The sequence below is a fragment of the Sus scrofa genome, chromosome 16 (assembly GCF_054392235.1).
Source record: "Sus scrofa isolate SSC_HxYL_T2T_F1_AM1 chromosome 16, Sscrofa_HxYL_maternal_Yorkshire_Landrace_v2.0, whole genome shotgun sequence".
Taxonomy (NCBI): Eukaryota; Metazoa; Chordata; class Mammalia; order Artiodactyla; family Suidae; genus Sus; species Sus scrofa.
The window spans coordinates 64,379,510-64,401,172 of NC_139398.1; the positions used below are offsets into that span (position 1 = coordinate 64,379,510).

The window sequence follows — 21,663 nt, forward strand, 5'->3', positions numbered from 1 at the left end:
GTGCTTTTGTCGTCTTACATTTTATTTCTACAAAGGCAGAGTGTGCAGAGAGGAGGAATTAGATGAAAGTGGTCAAAAGGTACAAGCTTCCAGTTATAAATAAGTAAGTTACTATGAAGGTAATTACAACATGAATAACATAATTAGGACTGCTGTGTGTTATATCTTTTTTTTTTCTTTTGTGTCTGTATGAGGTGATGCATTTTCACTATACTGTATAATCATTTCGTGTTTTCTGTAAGTCCAGTCATTATGCTATTATACACCTTACACTTATGCAATGCTGTATGTTGGTTATATCTCAAAACTGGTAAAGTCATTTTCTGTCAACAATTTAAAAGATTTTTTTTAAATTGTGGTAAAATACACCCAGTATACATTTTACTATTTTAACTATTTTAAAGTGCACAGTTTGGTAACATTATACATTGTTGTGCAACCAATGTTGAGAACTTTTTCCTATTCATTAAACAACCACTTCTCATTTCCCCTGGCAGAACCGGAACAACCATTCTACTTTCTGTTTCTATGAATTTGACTACTCTAGACACTTCACAAAAGTGGCAGAATCTTATAGTATTTGTCTTTTTATAAGTGATTTATTTCACTTAGCATAGTACCATACAAGGTCCATGTAATAGCATGTAGAAGAATTTCCTTTCTTTTTAAAGCTGAATAATATTCCATTGCATGTTTATATCATATTTTGTTTAGCATGTTATCCTTCAGTGGACACTTGGGTTGTTTCTACCTTTTGGCTTATGTGAATAATGCTGTTATATGAAAATAAGTGTATAAATATTTCTTTGATACCTTTCTTTTAATTCCTGTGGATATATACTCAGAAGTGGTCTCGCTCGACCATGTGGTGATTCTGTTTTTAATTTTAAGTTTTCCATAGCAGCTACACCATTTTACATTCCCATCAGCAATGTTAGAAGGGTTCTTGTTTCTCCTTGTCAGCATTTGTTATTTTCTGTTGATAGTAGTCATTCTGATAGGTATGAGATAATATTTCTTAGTGATTTTGAGTTGCATTTCCCTAATGATTAGTGATGTTCAGTATTTTTTCATAAGCTTTTTGGCCATTAGTATATCTGCAGCTTGTGGCAATGCCCGACCCTTAACCCACTGAGCTACAACAGGAACTCCTGGTTTGTTGTAGTTGTTGCTTTTTAACTTAATTTGGATATTTTCTTTTGTGAAATGCCTGTATAAGTGTTTCACCCCCCACCTTTTTTGGTAGCTGTACGTGTTTGCTCTCTTTATTGATTTGAAGTAAGGGGGGTGGCATATAGAGATTCCCCGGCTAGAGGTCAAATTGGAGCTGCATTTGCTGGCCTACGCCACAGCCACAGCAATGCCAGATCCGAGCTGCATCTGTGACCTACACCATAGCTCATGGCAACACCAGATCATTAACACCCTGAGCAAGGCCAGGGATTGAACCCTCATCCTCAAGGATACTAGTTGGGTTTGTTACCACTGAGCCACAACGGAAACCCCCTGATTTTTGTTTTTTTAATGTTCTGAGTGATTGCCAGTCTTCTCTCATGGGTTGCCTCTTTTTTTTTCTTTTAAATTTAATTCCTTTAAAAGATGTATTTTGCGTATAAAATTCATCCTTTTCAAGTATGCAGTTCAATGTTGCACCATCACCATAAATCAGTTTTAGAACATTTTAAACTCCTATTTGGTCTTTTAATGACACTTTCAATGAACAGAAATCTTCATTATAATCCAATTTATCAGATTTTTCTTTCCTGATTAGCAGTTGCTTTGTCCAATTTAAGAAAGCTTGACCTATTCCAAGGTCATGAAGATGTTCTGTGGTTTCTTCTAAAAGCTTACTTTTTACATTTAGATCTGCAGTCTACCTAGAATAGATTCCTCCCTCCCCCCTGCTCTTGATGAGAGGGTGGGGCTCAATAGAAGAATATCCAGTTGATAAAGTCTTTTACTGAAAAGACTATTTTTTCTCCACTGGGCGGAAGTGTTTGTTGCTTTAGTGTTCAATCAAGAGAACTCAATATGTATACATCTGAGTTTGGATGCTACTTTGTTTTGTTGATTAATTTGTCTACCTTTATTCCTATGTAACACTCTTTTTGTTACAGTAGCTACGTGAAGGATCTTGATATTTCATAATGTAAATTCTCTTAGTTCTTCCAGTTTGCGGTAGCTTTTTATATTTCCAGACAAATTTTAAAATCCGCTCAAATTGGAGGGCGGGGGGGGGGTGGGCATAAAGCCTGCCGGAATTTTGGTTGATATTGTATTAAATTCATCATCTCTTACTCTTAAATTTTTGATGGCTTTGGTTTTCTTTCCCCAGATTTCATTAAGTGATATAATCTCTAACATGTGTTCTGTAAGTGGTAGCAACCGTATTATAAATATAATTCATTGCTTTTTAATTTCTTGGGTTGATTTTGTTTGAAGTCTTTGCTGAGTCTGCCAAGTTACCCTTGAACACAGTAATATGAGAAATGATTGTGATGTGGCACGGTATTTCTCTCGCTTTGCTTGATGTCATTGATCAATACTTTCATGGTTCCTTTAAAATGATATATAGTAGAAGCCAAAGGGTAAAAAAATGTTTTTTGTTTGTTATTTTCCCCCCTCTGAGCAATATTATGTTGTAGGTGCTTTGCACATGTTATTTCTATTCCTGCAACGCAGGCGGCATTATCCCTGTCCCATAAAATCGGAAATCAAATCTGAGAGAAAGGTCAAGTGACTTACCGGAAGTCACACAGCCTGTGATCTGCACTGGGGATTCCTGGCTCTAAAAGCCTCCTCGTTTACACGTCAGGGACTGATTCCCTCCATGGTGCCCTTCCTGATAACTTAGTGTCCTTTGCCCATCCTTCTGTACTGCTTCTAAAGCATCTTCTTTTTCTGGCGTCCTTTAGTGATTATGAAACATCCTGTAAGTTTCACTTGTAAAGTTCTCTTCAGAGTGTTAAACCCCAGGAAGCATCGAAGTGCACATTCTACCAGCCCTTGTCTACTTTCTCAGGGAGACTCCAGCAGACTTGTATCTGTGCTTCTTTTGGACCTTTTTAAACAGTCAAGTGAGAATGAGGTGTTCTTCTTTTTTTTTAATCTAGGTAAATGAATACTTTGGAGGCGATACGGGTGACTGCCTTTCTGAAAATAGGTTTTTTTTAATTTCTTGCTACTTTCAGTGAGGATCAGAAATGGTGTTGCTTGCTTTTCTCCCCTACATTTTTTTTGCTATTTCTTGAACCGCTCCTGCGGCATATGGAGGTTCCCAGGCTAGGGGTCCAATCGGAGCTGTAGCCACCAACCTACGCCAGAGCCACAGCAACGCAGGATCTGAGCCGTGTCCGCAACCTACACCACAGCTCATGGCAACGCCAGATCCTTAACCCACTGAGCAAGGGCAGGGACCAAACCCGCAACCTCACGGTTCCTAGTCGGATTCGTTAACCACTGCGGCACGACGGGAACTCCTCCCCTACATTTTGAATCCTTGCTCATTGTAGACAATTTGGAAAATATGCAAAAAGGAGTAAGGCAGAAACAAAATTACCATTTTAGTCGTTACAATTAATAGGAAGATTATAATAACTGTAGCTAATATTAATTATCAACATATTTATTATACTTAGTAGTGTGTCAGGAATTATTCTAAGTGCTAAGAATACAGACTGAATAAAACAATCAAACATCTCTGTCCTGTGGAGGTTCAGTTTGACTAAAGGAGCCCATATTAAGTGCTAGGATTATCTTCTTAAATTTTCTCGCTCTGTCAGGGAGACCCTGTTTTTACTTTAGTTTTATAGATCAGGAAACAGACACAGAGAGGTTGAATGACATGCAGCAGGATCTGACTTCTGCTGAAAGTTTCAATGACTAGTTTCTGTTTCTTTAAACTAGAACATACATATCTGGGGCCTTGGCGAGGCTGTTTTACTTTAAGTTTCATTTTAAGAAATCACTAGCATTATTGAAAAGAGTTGTGTCTTCTTTAAGAAAAATTTAGATAGGTTATGCAAACAAAAAGAAAATAAAAATTACAGAGATAAAGTATTGTTAGCATTTTTAACACTTTTCTGGTTTCTTTTCTAGATAAATTGATAAAATTTTGTTTGTAAAGATGGGATGAGGTAGACATATTTTGGTCTGCTTTTTTCCCCATTTAATATAGTTTAGACTTTTTCATGTCCCTGTTCTTCTAAGATAGTATTTCACCAATTTGAGACAGGTGAATGTGGCCTTCACAGTTTTGACATATTTGCCTACCACTCGTTCTTTTGTTCTGTTTCACATATTTTAAAAATCTGCTTTCTTAACAAAAATCAGAAAAGGGAACTATCACTGCATGACTGGGAAACAATGGTACTTACTGAGTGAGAAAGGTTACTATAAAAGTAAATACCATAAAAACAAGAACTTGAATGAAGTTCTAGCCAGATCCTGTTTGTCACAGATCCTGATAATCACAGACCAGCTTTTTTTTTTGTTAAAAATATGCAATTGGAGATAATAGTTGTGAAAATATCTTTTGATATAATTGGGATAATGAAGAAAACTGAAAAGATAGTAGGTTTTTCAGTATGCGATTCATTGTACTCTAATACCTTAACCAGGGGTTTTCAATGTTTTTGTGGTAAGAAATAAAATTTACCTTTAGACCTCATATATGTGAGCATATGTGTTTATGTGTAACACATGAGTATGTGTATACATACGTATGTTTATGTGTTGTGTATGTGTATTTGTGTGTGCATCATATGCACATACTCCCACATGTTGTCCACCCCCCCATATGCTGTATTCTGTCATTGAATGAAAGAGTGTGCATCAGTTGTCAGACAGGCCGTTACTTTATACAGCCTTTAGAAAAAGTGCCATTTTTAATTGTAAGATGCCATTGATCATTAGAAATAGCCCAATTGCATAGATGTTAAAATATGAAAAAAAATGAATGTTATAGTTGATGAAATAGGGGCTGCACTCGGTGTTCTATTTCATTAAAAATATACTGGTTATCTATTAAATTGACATTGTAAACTATAATGAGTTTCAGCCTGTGGTTTGGAAAAACATTAAATTTATATTTTAAAATATGAATTCTGACTCCTACTTTACATAAAAACCAGTGTAGATGAGTTTTAGATTTAAATCTAAAAAGTAAAATAAAACTTCTGGGTTATTACACAAGAGATATCTTTATGACCTTAGAAGAAACATTTCTTAAGCAGGGCACAAACCCCACAAATTTTAATGAAAGAAACAATGGATAAATTACATTTCATAAAACTAATTACTTGTCTATCAAAAGACACTACCAAGAGAATGAAAACTTAAGCCACAGATTAGGAGATCTTTGTAATAAATATATTTGAAAAAGGACTCCATTCTAGAATATGTAAAGTTTCTAGAAATCAGTAAGAAAAGACTGTCCAATTAAAAAATGGTCAAACACTTTAAACTTCCACTGTACAAAAGAAGATACCCAAATGACTAGTAAGTTTATGAAAAGGTACTCAACAGCATTAGTCATCAGGAAAATGCAGATTAGAACCACAGAGCGATACTACTATATACCCAACAGAATGTTAAAATTAAGCAAGCGTAAAAATCCAAACAAAAACCCTTGTCTGGTAAGGAGCAGTTAGAACGCACTTACACTGCTGGTGGGATAGCGAGTAGTGAGTAGTAATGGGTAGTATTACTGTGGAAAAGTGACAATATATACTCTGTGACCTAACAATTCACCCCTAGTATAGGTCTAACAGATACATACACAAATACACCAGAATACATGACAGAATTATTTTGAATTCACAGTGGAAGTGACCCACATATTCATCAACAGTAGAATGAGTAAATAATTTTTGAAATAATATACAGCAGTGAACTACTACTCTACTTAAGAGTCTCAGAATCATAATGTTCAGCAAAAGAGGCCAGACTCAAAAGAGTATATACAATATGATTCCATTTAGGTAAAGTTCAGAATGAGCAAATGAATCTATGGTGATAATTTTTAAAAAATGGAGGTTATTTTGGAGGCTTTAATGACTGGGAGGTAATAAAAAAGTGTTTAGGGTCTTAGTAAATGTTGTTTGTGTTGGTCTGAGTACTGGTTATATTTAAGAGTTAAGCTCTTTATTATACTTAAATAGAAATGTTTTTTAAAAGAACTGTTGTATCATGCACACGCACACATATTTTTTGACAGCACTGGAGGCATGTGCAGGTTCCTGGGCCAGGGCTTGAACCTGAGCCACAGCAGTGACAATGCTGAATTCTTACCTGCTAGGCCACCAGGGAACTCCTGTTTTATCACACTTTTATATGACACCCTATTGTTGGACATTTACATTGTTTTCTGTTTTTCCATGTTATAAATTGTCGTAGCTACAATTTTATATAGGTCTACAATTCCTTTGGATAAATTGTTGTTAAGTTAAATTATATCCAGTTTTATATAATAACTTTTGAAGTTATATATTGATGAATATTCTCTGAAAGGTAGCAAGTTATAATCCTACCAGAGAACCCAATTCCTGTATAGTAAATAAAAATTAGAGTTACTAATTTGATAGGTGAAAAATTGCATCTTTTTTGTTGTTATACATTTTTGGGGGGGTTAACTAATTTAATCTTTGATTTTTTTGGTATTTTAAAATTTAGGTATAGTTGATTTATAGTGTTGTGCCAATTTCTGCTGTACAGCAGAGTGACCCAGTCATACATATATATACACATTCTTTTTCTCATATCATCCCCATCATGTTCTATCCCAAGAGCTTGGATATAGTTCCCTGTGCTATGCAGTAGGACCTCATTGCTTCTCACTTCCAAATATAATAGTTTGCATCTACTAACCCTAAACTCCAGGTCCATTCCACTCCCTCTCCCCTCCCCCTTGGCAACGGAACAAGTCTCTTTTCCATATATGTGTTCATTTTTAATGGATCCGAGCCGCATCTGCAACCTACACCACAGCTCACGGCAACGCCGGATCCTTAATCCACTGAGCAAGGGCAGGGACCGAACCCGCAACCTCATGGTTCCTAGTCGGATTCGTTAACCACTGCGCCACGACGGGAACTCCGGACACTGAATTTCTTATGTGTAGTATTGATAGTTACTCTCCGCTTGTTTGCCTATTAAGGTATTAAATAATAAGTGATATACCATATGTTCAAATATTTCCCCCGATGTATTTATCTTGAAAATTTGACTGTGAACATTGTTAAATTTTTTAAAGTCAAATCTAAATTTATTCCTAGCTGCTTTTAGTCATTTTGTGGTTTTAGAATTTTTCATACTTGGTTCTTTTTATCCATAGTATATATTGGTAAGTGGCATGAGGTAGCATTTAACTGTTATTTTTAATATTCTTTCTTGAGTGATCCCTTCTCCCCGTTTGAAACTCTTACTTTATCATACACAAATTTGTAAGAGTAAATGAATCTGTTTCTCAACTTTCTGTTTTGTTTCATTTTGCTTTGTAGTACCACACTACTTTAAGTATTAGCACTTTTATGAAAAATTTTAATAGCATAAGCATTCCTCTCCTTCAAAGAATAATTGGTGATGAGGAAAGGAAGAAAAACTCTCCTGTATTCATTCTTCCAGAACCCATAGTATAATCTTGTCTTATAATGTTGATAGCAGCCAAATACTTGTTACAAATTTGAGTGGAAGTTCAGGTAGGTAAGTTGGAAAGAAACTTACTACATTATAAATATCATGTAGCAGTGATTTCAGTCAACCTCCCAATGGATTTAAAATTTATTATTACTTTTAATTTTTGTTATACTGTAGGAAGAAAACAGCTGGTTTGTTTCTACATTTTAGTATTTGTGTGGAGGAAGACAAAGGTTTCTGATTAAGTAAATGCTTAATCATTGTATTAAAAAGTCATGTACGCATAGATGCGTTTAAGTGGCTTCCTCCCTTCGGAGTTGCAAGACTGGTATGAGAGAGAGGGACTGCTTTTTTGGACGAGCTTATCTCTTTTTCCAAATGAATGCTTCTGGCTTTCCATTGCTCTCATTTCCCAGCAACATACTGGTAAGATTAGGTTTAAGAGGGAAGAATTATAGGCTAGATTAGGAGCTAAGGTGGAATTAACAATAGCATTTCTTAGAGGTGTTTGCTTTGCCCGTGCCAGTCATTGTTCCATGTATTTTTGGAATTATTGCAAGTAGCAATTGGCTGGCAAACTAAATCTAGGTTTTCTGCTTGGCCTGATTGCAAACATATAATAATCTCTTCCTGCTTTTTTAACTGTATTTGAGATATATTTTGTGGCTCAGTTCTGTGGAACATCAACTGTTTTGTTTCTTGGTTGGTCTGCTTGATTTGTTGAAGATGAAAAGGTGTGTGAATTTTTTTTTTCAATATTTCTAACTTTGTACTGTGTGGAATTTTATTCAGTGTATAAAAACACACATCTTTGTAGATTTTTGCCTTTTAGAGAGTTTTAAAGCTCTTTATGTTATTCAGTGGGTGGACTTGACTATTGTTCTCCTTGGAATAATGACTTTTGCTTGCCTTTTAATTTGAATTTTCCTGTTATGTTTTTGCTTATTGCTCTTAGCCTTTTTGTGTGTTTTTTTGTTAACGCTTACCCTTGTGGGCAGGGGAATGCCCGAATTCAGTGTTGTTTTATTAAAAAAAAAATGCTGGTTACAGCCCATTAAATTGACTTCATAGAATACAGCCAGCAGTTGGAAAACACCTGAGATATATTTTTCTGGATAGAAAGTACATTGACTTCTGAGTAGAACAAACCTAGATCTGAGCCATGTTTCTCATTTACTGTGTGACTCTTTTTTTTTTTTTTTTTTTAAACGTGGCCACACCCGCAGTAAATGGAAGTTCCCAGGCCAGGGACTGAATCTGAACTGCAGCTCTGGCAACGCTGGATCTTTAATCATCAACGGCACCGGTCTGAGGGTTGAACCCACGCCTGCACCACGACCCAAGCTGCTGCAGTCAGATTCTTAACCCACTGTGCCACAGCAGTAACTCCTACTATGGGACTTTTAACCAGTTACTTAATTCTCTGATCCTCAGATTCTTCTGAAAAATTGGAATGACTACTTTCATATTTTCTCTGAAGATTAAGACAATGTATGAAATAAGCCTAGTACAGAGACTAAAGGTAGCTAATAGCTTTTTATACCATGTATCTGTTAATCTTTAATTTCTTAAATCTAAAGTTTTTAATGTTTGCATTTAAAAACGCGAGAGAAAATGACAGAATGCCTCCATGTTTTCTAGGTCCTTTGTAAGTTTTTGTTTTTATTTTTGTTTGCTTCCTCCCAGGAGTAAAGATGTTTTTGGTATGCAATCTTATATTGTATAAGCATTTCTCATCATGAAAGCCAAAATGCAGGACTTGCAGCATTTTAAAAGCAGGAAATTGATTCCTCTTATATAACTCTTAAGGTAGGGAATTTTCCAAGTGAAATATATTCTGTGTTAGTTGGTGGCACCTACTGGCAAAGATATATCACTGCTTAGAGCCTGCTGTGCTTTTACACAGACTGACCCCATATAGCAGTCTGGGAATGATGTTGGGGAATAGGAGAGGAGTATATTGTGTTCACCAAGGCGGGCATTTCCTTTGGCCCCCGGAAGTATTTGTCCAGTGCAGTGGGAGGAGGAAGGAATCATGCCAGGCCGTGGCCCTAGTCCAGTGCTTGCCCATATGTGCTCTCATTAAAAGATTGTTAAAGGGGGCGGCCATATACAGCCAACTCCGGAAAGCTAGGTCACACTAACCCGGCTTGATTTTTAAATGATGAGATGTTACAGAGCCTCTAGTATCTTTGAAATGTGCTGTAACCTCTGGGGGTGGTTACACTCATGCAGCGCACCACGTTTGCTCAGCTTCATTAGACCCCGGGACCTTTTTTTTTCTCTGAACATCTCTTGTGTTATCTGGAATACTCTCCGGAAATGATCCTCTGGTCAGAGTAGCTTAAGAGCAGCCTTTTCCCTTTGGCATCTTCTCCTGAAGGCTTTATAAGACAGGAACAGGCATTAGATGCTTGTAGTATTTGGTTTGTTCTGAAATATAATGTATTGGGGTTGAGCCTGTCATCATGGTATCAGTGCAACTTCCTTAGGGTGGTCGTACCACATGGACCACATCATTTTGCCATAGCAGTGATTTTAAAGTAGAGACATAGGAGGTCCCATCATCATGCAGCAGAAATGAATCTGACTAGGAACCATGAGATTGTAGGGTTCGATCCCTGGCCTTGCTCTGTGGGTTAAGGATCCGGTGTTGCTGTGAGCTGTGGTGTAGGTCACAGATGGAGCTCAGATCCCGCATTGCTTGGCTGTGGCATAGGCCAGCGGCCGTAGCTCCAATTTGACCCCTAGCCTGGGAACTTCTATATGCCTGGGTGCGGCCCTAAAAAACAGCAATAAATAAATGAATAAATAAATAGAGACATATATAAAAATTACCTGGAGAACTTAAAAAGCAAAATAAAACACATCCACTCCGGCCAGCTATTTGGTCAAAGACACACTTTGCTATCTTAATACATTTGGGACCCCTTTGTGAGCTAATGAAAGCTCTGGATCTTCTTTCCGGAGGGAGGTATACACACTAACTTTTGTATATGACTTCATGATACTTAGTGCCCTCATGCACATCCCCAAGCCCGTAGATCTTTAGTAAAGAACTCCTTGTGTCAAGTTTTCCTAAATAGGAATTTAATGGCCAGCAGCACTTAGCCCAGAATTTAGCTATCTATGTACTTCATGAGTTGCTTGACCATGGTGAGAGCAGACTGACGGTATTGGAAAAAAGCACACACTGTCACAGGGGTGAAAGGAAAGACGCTTGAAGAAAAAGAAAGGCCAGACCTTTGAGATGGTGGTGATGTTTAGTATATTTTCCCAAGGAGGCAAGTTTGGGAGCTCACACCCTCAGCAGTGGCTCTCAAGGGGAGGGGGCAATTTTGTTGCCCTGCACCCCTCACCCACCCCTGCCCCTGATATGTGGCCATCTGGAGCCATCTTTGGTTATCATAGTTACTGGCATGTAGTAGGTGGAGGCCCCAGATGCTGCTAAACATCCTGCAGTGCACATAACGGCGTGCCCTTTCCCCACAACAGGGAATTCATCTCGCCCCAAATGTCAGTAGTACTGAGGACGATCTGCTCTAGAGTCTGGCTGCTTCTTCCTAGATTGTATCTTCCATTATAGTAGTATCAGAATAGGAAGATCTGCAGTTTTTATTTACATGCGATGCTTCTTGGTAGGTGTAGGTGGAAAGAGATGATGATGAGAAGAGTAGGAAGTGATGAAGCCAGGTTGCTATTTCAAAGAACCTTCCTTTCCCAGAAGTGCTGGAGACTCTCAGACTGGCTTGCCTCATGGTTTCATCCAAGAGTTTGGATGTAGGAAACCACCTTCCTTTTCTCCTGGAAGGAAGGCTTGATGTTTTTTTCTTACCGTTGATGTTTTTTTCTTACCGTGTCCTTGAACCTGTGACCTTTAGTCTCTTATACCTTTAAGGAATAAAACAGTGATTTTTGAAAAAAAACTGTGGCTCTTAGAATTTTCTATTATTGCCATCCCTTCTTACCTCCACATATAGCAGGCTGAGAAAGATGTTGGGGACTAGAGAAGGTACATACTACATTCACCAAAAGTGGGCACTTCCGCTGCCTCCCAGGACTATTTATCTGGTGAAGTGGAAGAAGGAAGGAATCATGCCAGGTTATTGCTCTAGTCCAGCATTTGCAAATACATGCTGAGCTCTTTTTTATCAAGATGTTATTATAAAAAGCGAGCGGCCACACCCAATACATTAGGGAAAGCTGCATTAAAGTAACCTCACCTGATTTTTAAATTTTGAGGAGTTCCCGTCATGGCTCAGCGGTTAATGAATCCGACTAGGAACCGTGAAGTTGCGGGTTCGATCCCTGGCCTTGCTCAGTGGGTTCAGGATCTGGCGTTGCTGTGAGCTGTGGTGTAGGTTGCAGACGCAGCTCAGATCCCATGTTGCTGTGGCTCTGATGTAGGCTGGCGGCTATAGCTCTGATTAGACCCCTAGCCTGGGAACCTCCATATACTACTGCAAGAGTGGCCCTAGAAGAGGCAAAAAGACAAAATAAATAAATAAATAAATAAATTTTGAGACATTTCAGAGCTTTTAGTATATTTTTGAAGCGGCGTGTGTGTCTGAGAGTGAAAGAGAGTGAGTGTGAGGTGGCGGGGAGAGGAGGAAGAGGGGAATGAGAGAGTGGGCCCGGGAGCATGCAGCACTTCTTCAACTGAATTTGACCCCAGGACCCTTTTTTCTCTGAACATCTCTTTTATCACCTGGAATACTCTTTGGAAACAATCCTCTGATCATTTTATCTTGAGGGCAGCATTTTCCCTCTGGCATCTTCTGAAGGCTTTATAAGAGAAGTTAAAAAAATATACATGATGAGGGAGCTATTCCATCACTCACAGGGCTCTCTTAAATACAGTTTTATTAAATCGTATGTCTTTATCCCCTTTTGTCAAGCCTTCAGAGAATTGTTGCTATTTTTATCCGAGGGACTGTTTCCTTCTCCACTATGTAAATTAACACCACGTCTCTGTTTGGGGATGACAGGAAGGAAGAATGAAATTTTCTTACTGGAAAGACAGCTGTTTCTTGTGTAGTCTGCAGGAACTTCTGATGTTTTGTTGTTTGTTTCCTCTCGGAGTGAGGAACGTATTGAGGTAGCTTCTGTCAGAGTAGCTCTGGTGGGTTCAGGCTCCTGCGTTTTGAAAGTTTTTAGTTCAAAGCAGTGTTCACATATGCCTCCTTCACACATTCCCTGGGCTGCCTGGAGATGTGGGAGCGGGGACTGACTTCCCATCCATCATCCACTTGGCACGCTCACCTGTTCATGTTGCCAGCCATTCTTTCTTCTTACCCCTCTCTCAGAGCCCAGGATGTTGTGACGTTGCAAGCGTGGCTCTGTAATGACCAGTAGACCCAGATGATACACTGAGTCTCTGTTCCCACTTTGTTCATTCCCCCAAGGAAAGCTGCCAGTGTTCTTAATCCCGAAGTCCTTCAGGAGAGCAGTAAAAGGAATTACGTGGAGGGAGAAGTACTGTGTTTGTTTTCCTCTGCTTCACCCCCTTTTCTCATGTAGGATCATTTACTGCCACCCCCACTCTAGGCCTGCTTGGGACACTTGGACACACTGCCTGCCTCTCCAGCTCATGGCTTCCTTTAACCTGTGGAGCCCTGCCCTCCTGCCCAGCCCCCTTCCCCATGGCAGCCTTCAGTGCTGTAGGGCTTGCACGGGTTTATTGAGGAAGCCAGTGGGTTTTCCCTATTAGGCAACCATCTGGAGCCATTCTGTCAGAGTCTGAGGTTAGAAAAGCTTGAGAAGATAATACTTGGTGGGGGCGGGGGGGAAGGAGCTACTTCAAAGCAGGGCATGAACAGAGTTTTGAATACCCTTGTACACCAGGCCCTGTGCCCGTAGTCTCAGTCCCCACAACAACTCTGTGTGGTTTGTATTTGTCCAGGGGCAGAACACCTTGCTCAGGATCACTCACACGCATCGAAAGAGTGGCTGCATCTAGATACCAACTTCTTTCTTGGGTTTCAAAGCCTTGGGCTTTCCTGCGACATCATTCTCTCCTCCGTCTCTGATCAGAGCCTGCGGTGTCAGCTGCAGAGCGCTAGTATTCAGTGGTGATTCTTCTTGCCACTACCTACATTGGGTATTTTCAAATGGATTGTTTGGAAAATTTGAGAGATAGGCTTATCCCCTACAGGCAGTAAACAGACTCCTATAAACACTGATAACTTAAGCCGATCTAAAGGGCCTTTTAAACTAATACTGTGGGACAAATGTTGTACTTTAAATTTTGTACCCCCATCTTGGAATTTTAGATTTGGGAAGGAATCTCAGAGAGACTGCTGTTCATAAATGAGTTGTTATTCCTTTCAGAGCACAACTCTCCCACTTCCCCTTCTCATTAAGTTTCCATTTAGCTATTAGGTAGGAGCTTCAAAAGGGAAAATCCAATCATGTATAATCTCCAGTTAATGGGCATCTATTGAGCGACTAGGTCACCAGAAAGAATAATTACACAGTGCCTCTTTGTGCAGTAAACACAGAAATCAAAAGCTAATGCATTCCCAAGGCAAGCCAGATTGTTACTGGCTAACAGCATCCTCCTCTTAAGGTAAAAGGTTGGGGCACCCACCATGCCTGCTAGGGGAGATTGCAAAGCCATTCCAGGGAAGCAAGGCTATCAAGGGAGGAAAGAGAAAGGCAGGGGGGCTTCAAGGGCTTTGTCACTTCTAATTGCTGATGACTGGGGTGGATTATTGAATAGCAGACATTCTAGTAAATGTTTTGTGTGATCATCAGGAACTTAGTGGGTCTCTGGGGCTGCTTTCCCCACAAGTTAAAAGAATAACAGGGATGATTGAGGTAGAGCCTCAGCCCCACTCCCATAATTTAGGCTGTTTTCTAAGTACACGCAGCCTTCATAAATAAAGACTTGATGCTTACTTTTATCCAACCACTAACTATATTGATTTATGAAAGATGAATACAGCCCTGTTGACCCAAAATGGCATGTGTTAGCCACAAGCCAAATAGCTCTTGGGTTGGTTGTTGGTACACTCTAGTTTGGGTTTTCAAAATTATATTTTGGTGTAGTTATTTAGGATTTGCAAAAGTCGGCATAATTCAAATAACCTGTTTTTCCCCCCTTAGAACACTTCAGTTATGGAGGATCAAAATGAAGATGAGTCCCCAAAGAAAAATACTCTTTGGCAGGTAGGAATGACGGCGCATAGATAAGATAGCAATTGACTTACTGTAGATAAGATGCTCCCTCAGTGAAACCAAGAGCCAAGCATTTTTGTTTTCTTTTGTGCAATTTTCCTAGCTTCAGGATCCACTCGAATATATCTTCTGTTCCCCTAGGGAAGTATATCTATGAACAGTAAAGAGTTTTAGAGTTTTCACAAAGATTCTCAAGTGGCTGCAGCCCAGAATATTCAGTCTCTGGGGTTCTGTCTAAGCCAAAGATGGACAGTGGTGGGGTCCTTTGTCACCAGAATGGCACCACGCCACACAGCAGTGTATGTACTGACTTTTCCTCCCGAGTCTCACACTTCTCCCTGTTTCCCTCGGTCTTCCTTTTCCTTTTAAATGTAGTTTCCTTTTCTCCTGGCTCTTAATTCACTGTGCCAGTTTTTCTCCCAATCCAGGTTTTTCTGTGAGGTGGGGGTTGGAGAGCATGTAAAGTTTCATGACTTGGTGTTTTCATCAGCCATTATGGTACACATAATTTTTCCCTTCATGAAGACACAGTTAAAGATAAAACAAGTCCAAATCTGAAGAGAATAATGATTTAAAAAAGTACTCTCTGGGTTCATTTGATTTGAAGCAAAGGAGCAGATTAGTTAGCAAGAATAAAGTGTCCCCAACAAATTTAAGATGAAAAAGAAACAAAGCAGGGCAATTCCAGGAAGATCTTTCTGGGCCAAGCAGGTGGTTAGAAATAGAAATGGAAAATGTGCTGTAGAGTTGGGCACATGCTGTTATTTTGGGGGAACCGTGTGCAGACTTCTGTTCCCTCCTTCACACTTGGTATTTTGCAACAGGATTCTCTTCATTTACTATTGATTTTTCAATTCGCAGTGGTTCTTAACACTTTAGCTTTCAGGGTTTTTTTCATCTCTCTTTCAGTCAACTTGTTAATGGTATACCAATGCTCTAGGGAGGCTAGATGGTTAGGAACTCTTCTGTAAATGAAATAATAACCCTTTTGCTGATCAATTGAGATAATGGACGTGAAAGTATTTTGTAAATTATAAAGCAGTACACAAATGCAAGTTGTTATCATCATTGTATTTAACCTATTATGAAAACAATTCTTTTGGCAAGTTATTATGAAAAGATAGAGAAAGAAAAGGGGAAAGAAAAGCATATATATATATATGGCTTCCTCTCTCAAGATTAGGTACTTTGAACATTTTCTTATGTATCCTTTACTCTGTCTTGGTGTGTTCCCCTTCACAGAAATTATTTTGATCATGTGCTATATAAAATTCTTTCGTTTCTTAATATTATTTCATAAACATGTTCTCTTGTTATTAAAATCTTACGTTATAAGCCTACTTTTAATGGCTATATAATTATAGTACTTTGTATAGATAAATTATAATTCATGTTAACCAGTTGCCTATATCTGGGGGATTATTTCTAAATTTTCTTTATTATAACATTATGGTAAACATCCTTATGCTTAAAAGTAGCAAAGATCCTCCTTATGCCAGCTGATATTCACCACAGCAGAGAATTTTCATTTCATCTAACTGTTTTGAATGTGATGTTTTGGGTCTGTTTGACTTGAATGTTTTGCTACAGGCAGCGTCAAGAAAAAAAAAAAACTCTGTTCAATGCTGCCCCCTGGTGGTACTTGGTGTCAGTGAGCTCTCCCTCACCCAGATTACAAGGGAAAATATATTGCTAGTCAAGGAAGTAAGATAAATGGGGTGGGAGAGAAATGCCTTCCAAGTTTATACCTCTAAATGTGGGCATAAGAACTCGCTTCAGACATGAAAGATTTATAATATTTTACTAAGGAAGGCCAAAGACTCCTTTGGATATCTACAAAGGATGTCCTTTTTCTGGGATAGGTTCAGCCCACTTTAAATTAGGTGATATACTGATAACAAAACCTCTTGGTTCTTCTCTTATAAGACTTCTGAGATAAGCTCCTGATGGAATTAATGGATGTTTGTGATGCAACTCTTCAGTTTTCAAAATTCTCTTATATGTTATTCCTTCGAACCTTAAACGTGAAGGGGCTGTCAGAGCAGTGATGAACAAGTGGCTTGGCAAGTGTTTGACAGAAAAGTATTGATGTTACTTTGTTTTTAAAGAGGGAAGTTACAGAGCCTCATAGTATCAGTAGCCGTTGTGGCTTCAGTGTAGGGATCTAGACATTTTGGATATTCTTGTCCAGATGCATTGTATGTAGTTTCAGTTTTTGAGAAATATACTGGTTTTATGCAAGGACCATGTAGATTTGATGAGAAATGTACCCATCAGTATAGGAGTCTGTGGGATATCCGTAAACAAACCACACAGAATGAGGAACTTTTCAGGTACATGTGGTTTACCTGGGTCACTTTCTGAGCAGGTGATCAGAAAATGGGAGTAGACGTCTGAACTATATTGTAAGCAGTTTAGCAGCCCTGGAAATAACACGGAGGAGATTGAAACTATTAGGTAAAATGAAGCTTTTTAGGTTGAATTGCTTTCTGGTTTCTCCGTTACATAGACCAGTGGTTTTCAAAGTGAAGTCCCTCAAGTGCAGTCCCTAGACCAGCAGCATCAGCATCACCTGGAAACTCGTTAGACGTGCTCAGGCGGTACTGCACACCAACAGAGTCAGAAGCTCTGTGATGGACCCTGGCAGTCTGTGTGTTAACAAGCCCTCTTGTTCTTCTGATGCTTGTGCAAGTGTGAACTATTTGCGTAGAGGAATATAGCTTTAACTTTCAACTTGGAGGAAGGAAAAGGAACTCTGAATAGTTACCGATTTGGCAAGTTAAACAGTTTTTCTAAGACGGTCGTCTCTGACATTCGGTAACTGATCAAAGCATGGTTTTAGAATGAGCACCAGAGGATGATGATTTAAGACACCATTTAGCTTTAGAAAGAACTCTCACTCGGCACTTACTTTGATGACTGATTTGAGTACCTGAGCCCTGAATACACTTTGAATTATTTCCTGCATGAATTGATAAAGAATGAGTCTAGCTTTAGGGTGAAACTGGAATTTCAAGAATAAATACACAGGGTGAGACATGTTTCTAATGAAATGCTAATTAGATGTCTTTTCCTCGCCAAACTAATTACTGTTTTGTCTTTCCAAAATAGATAAGTAATGGAACATCATCAGTGATCGTCTCCAGAAAGAGGCCCTCAGAAGGAAACTATCAAAAAGAAAAAGACTTGTGTATTAAATATTTTGACCAGTGGTCTGAATCAGATCAAGTGGAATTTGTGGAACACCTTATTTCACGAATGTGTCATTACCAGCATGGACATATTAACTCTTACCTGAAGCCCATGTTGCAGCGGGACTTCATTACCGCTTTACCAGGTAATCACGAGTGTCTTTTCCAGAGCTGAGAAGCGGACGAGTGCCCATCCCCAGAGCCTAGGCGGAGCCGAGTAGCTGTTGGTGAAATGAATGAATGAGTGCGCTGTAAGACAGTTGTCTTTGGGACACGTACTGTTTTTTAACATATGGAACTTGAAGAGGAGGTAAAATTTAGCGTCTCTCTAGGAAATGTTTGCCTGTACTGATAAAGGCAAAAAGCAGGTTGTCTAGAGCCCACATCAAAACTGAAAGTATAGCCTCATTGCATTAATGAAGCCGTAGTACTGACAGATGATCGACACAGCACTGTTAATCTCAGAAAGACAAATGCGTAGACATGTATCTACAATTTTAGTGTCATGCAGAATAGTGGCACTGCTCCAAAAATCCTCTGTGCCCTGCCTGTGCATCTCCCTTTGATTTGTAATCACTCGTTAATTCTTTCTTTCTCTCAGTCTTTATTTTTTAAAATGTTTACTTTAAATTTGGCTAGATTAAATAGATTTCCCCCCCCCTTTTTTTTAGGGCCACACCTGCGGTATATGGAGGTTCCCAGGCTAGGGGTTGAATTGGAGCTACAGCTGCCGGCCTACACCACAGCCATAGCAACGACAGATCCGAGCTGCATCTGTCACCTACACCACAGCTCACGGCAATGCCAGATCCCTAACCCACGGAGTGAGGCCAGGGACCGAACCTGCAACCTCATGATTCCTAGTTTGATTCGTTTCCGCTGCACCATGACAGGAACTCCAGCTTTCACTCCTAAAGAGAATGTGAGAGTGCTGCCCAGAACATTTTCCTCTTACGTGGTCAGGGGAGCCTGGAGGTTGTAGCTGCCACACCCTGGGAGGCCTAGAAATAGCCAGGATAAACCAGTAGCATTGCTACTGACCGTCCTCCTGGTCAGAGCTTGTGGGTGGCTCCTCAAAGAGTAGCTTCTCCCTTCGCTTGTTTGTGATTTCGAGTGCATCAGTACCACACATCGAAGGACTTCACAGCGCACAGGGCCCAGGCTCATGTCTCAGGCCCGAAACCTGGGGCTGCACATTGGCAGAAGAGCCTCTAATCGCCAATCCCCCTTCCAAAATTTAAGTTTACTTACTACAGTAGAAACGTTTAAGGATGTTTGAGATGTTTAAGGCTGTTGAAGATGTTTAGCCATCATTTAGTGCTATTTCCTACTGTGTAGATTGTGAAACCAAACATCCAGAAAAAGTGGGTGAAATGCCTAAGGTCATTCGTCTTGTGCTAATTGTCATTGTGCTAATTGTGTGGGTGGGTGATGGTGGGGGTTGATAAAAGTTAGTGCCAAAGCTGAAATCACTTCCAGTTAAGGTTACTCTGGATAGTTCTTTAAATTGGCCCCAAGTATAGAATGCATGGCTTACAATCCAGTTCAGTAACATTTACTTTTCATTATAAGAGAGGAATTGGGAGAGAAGGAAAAAGATAGGCTCTTAACTGTCTGAGAGCGAGAATTACAGGTGAATGAGTAAGATGAGTGCATGTGTCCTGCAGCTCCTCTGTGTGTACAGCGAGGGAACTCAGAACCCCCCTCATCCAGATCTTTCTACTAACTCAGGCTACATCTCACACCAAGGAAAGACAAGGTCCGTTTTTTGTTTGTTTGTTTTTGTCTTTTTAGGGCCGCACCTGTGGCATATGGTGGTTCCCAGGCTAGGGGTTGAATCAGAGTTACAGCTGCTGGCCTACACCACAGCCACAGAAACGCCAGATCCAAGCCATGTCTGTGACCTGCACTACAGCTCACAGCAATGCTGGATCCTTAACCCACTGAGCGAGGCCAGGGATCAAACCTGCATGGCTCCTAGTCAGATTCATTTCTGCTGAGCCATGACGGGAACTCCACAAGGTCGTTGTTAAAGTTGGCAATTGTACTCGTTCCTCATAAGTGCTTTTAAATATGTCTCCATTTTTTTTTCCCATGCAAATTGGGGAGGGGGGTGTTGTTTGCTTTCTATTGTTGTAGCTTATTTTATTTCCCCTATAATTTGCCTCAAACATCCTGGAGTACCAGGGAACTCAGCTTATATTTACAGAATATCCACGAGGTGGCACTGTTGAAGTTCTCTTGATTTGCAGAGTGTAGTTCAGAGGCAACCCCTTCTCTTGGGGAGTATACAGAATTGGAGAAGAGACAGAACAGATGAACATGTGTTATGTATATAAATATGGTTAGTATAATTGCATACAATTCAGTTTTCATTACAGCAAATTTTAAGGCATTGTCCATATCTCTGTTAAAGGGGAATTTTGTGGTATTGAATATTACATGAACTGAATGGACCATTGGCCAGGACATGGAAATATTTTTGTTAAAATGCTATTTGTTTTAACAGGATTTGATCTGAACATATATACATATGTCAGTATATATCATACATATGAATCTAATAGCTGGGGACAAGCTGGCCAAGTTGATTGTGTTAGTGTCTAGTAGACTTGGATTAAACCTGGCATTAGTTCCTTAGCACAGACCCTGCCTTAAGAGCATTAGGGCATGTGTTTGTTCAGACTTAGATTTAATAATGTGTGGAACAACTTACTAATCATTAGTTTAGTTTGGTGTTTAGCTTTCATTGTAGATGATCCTGAGTTTGAGTTTTTACTTTGTTGAAATTGACAGTTAACTTGAGACGTCTCTTGATTGTGAAAGTCATTAATTTTATAAAAATGGTCTATAGTTTTGACTTTGTAATGCTTACTGTGAATATCATACCTGTCAGTATAGGGAAAATGGAAAATGTTTGTGGTTTCTGGCTCCTTTTGGTTCAGTGGAAAAAGTGATAATTATGATATGCTTTTCTAAAAATCATGGTAAATGTTTAGTCTGCAATGTCAATTTCTGCAGGCTAAGTTTTGTGGTTTGTAAGAACTGTTGTTAAAGGGAAAATTTATACCATTTGAAGTAGAGGCAGATTGTACTTCAAAAAGGATGATAAGCATCGGTGAGCCGTTTGGTGAGGTGTCTAAGCAATTAAGAATTTTCGAAACACCTAGGTTCCTCGCTGTGGCTTATTCATTGGTCGCATCCCCAAGTTAGGCTGATCAACTCTTACGGACTATAAATGCGACAGAGACCGGATCAGAGGTCTTGGGAGATATGAAAGAAGCAGAGCGTAGGCTCTAGGCTAGATGCAGGACCAAAGATCCAGTGTGACATCATGGAAGAGAGCATGGCTGTTGGATTTGACAGCTCCCCAGTTTGAACCCCAGCCCCTGCACTAAATAGTTATGTGAGCTCGCTTTTTGGAGCCTCCGTTTCCTTATCTGTGTGGGAATAATAATACTGTTTATGGGATATAGGGAAAATTAAAGGCAATGTATATAATATGCCTGGCATCTGGTGGGTATTCTGAGGATAGCAGTTTAAAAAAAAAAGCCCAGAGGCAGGAAACACCTGCTTCTCTAGGGGTAATACAATTTATTGCCAGGAAGTTTTAATTATTCACCCACTGATTTCCGAATTGATTCATCCTGACATCATT

At 39.4% G+C, this 21,663-nt stretch overlaps 1 protein-coding gene across 13 annotated transcripts in view; it reads left to right on the forward strand.

Annotated features, from left to right (window-relative positions):
* FBXW11 (F-box and WD repeat domain containing 11) overlaps positions 1–21,663 on the forward strand; it is a 125,148-nt gene that overhangs the window by 64,900 nt on the left and 38,585 nt on the right. For 5 of the 13 annotated variants that reach the window (XM_021077118.2, XM_021077120.2, XM_021077115.2 and 2 more), the window contains 2 exons: positions 14,743–14,805; positions 17,926–18,151. In XM_021077118.2, the coding sequence (XP_020932777.1) occupies positions 14,743–14,805; positions 17,926–18,151 (289 nt within the window). Of the gene's footprint in view, positions 1–9,069; positions 9,158–9,321; positions 9,445–14,742; positions 14,806–17,925; positions 18,152–21,663 lie in introns of those variants that run through there. The other 8 variants (XM_021077121.2, XM_085002479.1, XM_021077117.2 and 5 more) reach the window with 3 other exon arrangements.